This window comes from Atta colombica, unplaced genomic scaffold, assembly GCF_001594045.1.
Source record: "Atta colombica isolate Treedump-2 unplaced genomic scaffold, Acol1.0 scaffold5, whole genome shotgun sequence".
NCBI classification, from domain to species: domain Eukaryota; kingdom Metazoa; phylum Arthropoda; class Insecta; order Hymenoptera; family Formicidae; genus Atta; species Atta colombica.
Window position 1 is genome coordinate 200985 of NW_017259539.1, and position 3865 is coordinate 204849.

A 3865-nucleotide genomic window follows, 5' to 3' on the forward strand; every position below is an offset into this window, starting at 1 on the left:
TATATATATAAACTATATATATAACTAATAATACTACTATAAACTCTATGCATAACTAATAGTTTGCGAACCATGTGCCATTTGCACGAAGTGCGTTCATGTTCGCGATTATAACGCGCTGTAAGTGTCATTTATCCTTCTTACTAATAACTAAGGCATAGTATCAATTCAATACATTCAATATATTGTTTACATCGAACCTCCGTGTTGAGTAACATATGTACAACTCGTCGGCTGGTGTAAAGTAGCCATGGCAGTGTCGCTGCACGTAGCTTAGCACCGAGACACTATCAGTATCTCCAGATAACTCGCTTAAATAATTTTAACTCGTCGAATAATTAATCAGTAGTAATTGTGATTAATAAAGTTAGTAATAAAATTAATAATAAGTTCCTCATTTTGTCGTTCAACTACTTGTATAAATCAGTGGCTATATTGATTTACGATGAAATTTGATTGTGCAATGTTCCCTTCTTTGTAATAATTCTCAATTGCCGAATGATTAATTGGCAGTGATTAAGTAGTGAGCTAATAGATTGTCAAAAATCAATGAAATACGTGGTTAAATCCGTGAATATATTGGTACATATTGATGAAATTTATAAAAGGAAGAAAACTTCTGAATGTTAGTTACTATATATGTATTTCTTTCTTAGATTTAATTCTCGCTAAATAATTAATCGGTAGTATATAATAATGATGAACTGATAAATTCGTTCGTAAATCGATCAAATGTGCATGAAACGCTATAATACATATTATACAGCACAGAAGATTGAAGAAATATGCTACAATGTTGCAATATTGCAGATTGCAATGTAATATTAGAGAAATTAACAATATGCCTGCAAAAGTCAGTAATATGCCTGTAATATTCCAGAAATATTACAAATTGTAATTCTTTAATTGTTACAATAATAATACTGATATTATAAAAATATAATTTTTTACAATATTTATGTAATATAATCTTTTAATTTAACAGCCGTTTTTATGATATAATAATTAATATAATCAATTTTTATATTTAAATAAAAAATTTATTAATCTATTATTTGACATTTCATTAGCTAATGACACATTCGGTTCATAGGCACAGTGCTAGTTCTGTCCTGATGATGCAAGTGCAGAACTACACTGGATTGATATAACCTAATGCAGAATTAAGTTTGAAACTCTAATAACATAATTAATGAAACATAAATATTTTCATCATCAAAAATATTTGTTTTTTATCATATATAATTATATATTTCTTTGTCCGAATATTCATTCACATCCACATAATTTTTATCTTTTGGTTTTTCTTCTTTTATTACATATAACATATCTTCTATTTCATTGCTACTATTTGTCTAATAATTCATTTATAATAAAAAATTTTAGTTCTTTCTTTATTCAACATTTTGTTCTTTATTCAACTTTTTGCTGTCTAATTACAATAGTTTTGTTTGTTCGAACACCACATTGCACTGACAAAAATGTCAATGCAATATGTCTTAAACTTGTTCGGTTCATTCGATTGATCGAATACAAATTCAGCACTACACAGGGTCAGTTTTCATTTGCCGAATACGGCAATTTAAACGCACTGAAGTGTGCACTACAATGCGCACAACCGTGGCACCGAAGAAATTCGCGCATTAGTCTATCGAATGTGCCATAAGTTTTATTTTAAATATGAAATTAAAAAATCGTATAATATCGAATTTGGATGCATTGGATGAGACGATAAGCAATTAAGCTGCTGAAAACGATTCATCGAAATATTAATTATGTGATCGATATTTATGGGAGAAGGAGAGAGAGAGGAAGAGGGAGAGAGAGAGAGAGAGAGAGAGGAGAGGGGAAGAGAAATGTGTATGGTGCGTATCATTGCATCACGCGTTTCACATAGCAAGCATTTTGTGGCGCAACTGAGCGCCCGCGTCGGAGGATGCATTGCGCCGCTCCTGCCTACTTTCCGTACACGACGTAATTTGATCACTATTTTCGTTATAATTTAAAAATTAATTAATTACGGATAAAATTTTGACAAAGGAAAAATTGTCTTAGAATTATGTCAGAAGTACGTTATTTTAAGGATAAATGTTCGTTCTGAGATACACTGTTTAATAATATTTTTTTTTTAAATATGTGAAATTATTAAACTGTGCCAATTATAAGTACATTTTGTTAAAACACTAATGTTATATTACTTTGTTATATTATTTTGAAACAAAAATACATGAAAATAAGATGCATGAAGATCTGATTGAAATAAAAAAATTTTAATATTAGGTGTTTGAATAAGTTTCCGCCGTTTTTTAAAAGATGTCATCATGAATATTACATGCATAGAATTTGGTTGTATTTGAGAATACTATACACTTTCATATTTAGTATATGACATTTGATGAACATGTAAATAACATTTTTGTTATTGGATTGAAAATGTCGACTTTTGTACCAACAAAACAACATTTGCAAGAAGTTTTACTACATTGTTGATTGTTAAGAAGAATGCAGTTGAAAGTTCACTTGTGGAGGTGTATACGCCATTCGAAGGAGTGGTTTCAACGCTTTAGGAGTGATGATTTCGATAAAAAACATGAAAAGGAACCAAAAAATTGAAAAATGAAAAACTGGAACCATTACTTAATGAAGAACATTAACATTAATGAACATTACTTATGAAAATTCATGTCAAAAACTGAAAGAATTGTTAGAGGCATTAAATGTTAGATTAATTGATTAATCAAATATTAGCAAATGTTTAAAATTTCAGAAAAAAAGATGGAAATTTATTCAAATAAATAGAAAAAAATTGGCGCCGCTAGACCAGTCAAGTTTGTTAGCGGCACCAAGTCTTTTTATATTAAAATTTTTTAATTTCAATTAAATGCTCTTATTTTCATTTTTATTTAAAAGTAGTTATATAGCATTAGTGTTTCGACGAAATATATTTTTTGTTTATAATTGGCGCAATTTAAAGATTTCATATTTTTGAAAAAATTATTATACTTTTATAACTTGGAAAGGTTTGGAATAGAAAGTCTTTTTTTTCATCAAGAAACATATATACAAGCACATATAATAATTTATATAACGATTTTTTCTAAGAGGAGCACGCATCTTTTTTAATCTTTTTTTAAAAAGGTTAATTTATGATATTACTCTAATAGTTTAGTTGTGTTTCTAAGTCTGGAAAATCAACTTGGCGCATAATTCGAGAGACTATAAACATGATGTATAAATTCACATGAAGTTATTTAAAACGCTCAAGATCCAGCTTCGACTAGTATAGCTTCTTATTTTATTGTGTATTCACATAATACGGTCTTAATAAATCGTTTATTATTGTTTATATGTTGTTGTTTTATTATTCTCGTTTTTGAAATTGCAGTTGCATCTCCGCCGGATAGACGAGTTACAAGAGACGATATTGGGGTAGCCCCGACTATAGCGGTAAACAACGCAGCTGCTACTAGCTGCAGCAGTGTAAGCGGTGCGACATCTTCGAAATTGCGCAATCCTTCCTCTTCTCCCGGTCGAAATGGCCAACTCTCCAGTAAGTGTTTGAAGTATTATCCCCCCAGAGCCAAGATACACTTCGATTGTTAGATTTTATCTACTTGCACGCCCACACAAATATATCTTTATATCTGTGTATTAATTACCGCAATGTATCCGTAAATATATCCATGCACATTTCTTCTAAAAACAAAATATTTTTTTCAACTTGCTATAAAGTTCTTCGATATTCGCGAGTTGTATAGAAAGTTGTACATATATAAACTATTTGATAGAATGGTTATATGAATAAATTAGACAGAAAAAAAATTGGATGTATTACAATTCTTGGTGTAAAATTGATTTCGAGTAT

The 3865-nt window shown here is 29.5% G+C and overlaps 1 protein-coding gene across 1 annotated transcript in view; it reads left to right on the plus strand.

Moving 5' to 3' along the window:
• LOC108691692 (calcium/calmodulin-dependent 3',5'-cyclic nucleotide phosphodiesterase 1A-like) overlaps nt 1–3865 on the plus strand; it is a 204836-nt gene that overhangs the window by 125200 nt on the left and 75771 nt on the right. The window contains exon 2 of the mRNA XM_018199560.1: nt 3386–3550. Within this exon, the coding sequence (XP_018055049.1) occupies nt 3386–3550 (165 nt within the window). The remainder of the gene's footprint in view (nt 1–3385; nt 3551–3865) is intronic.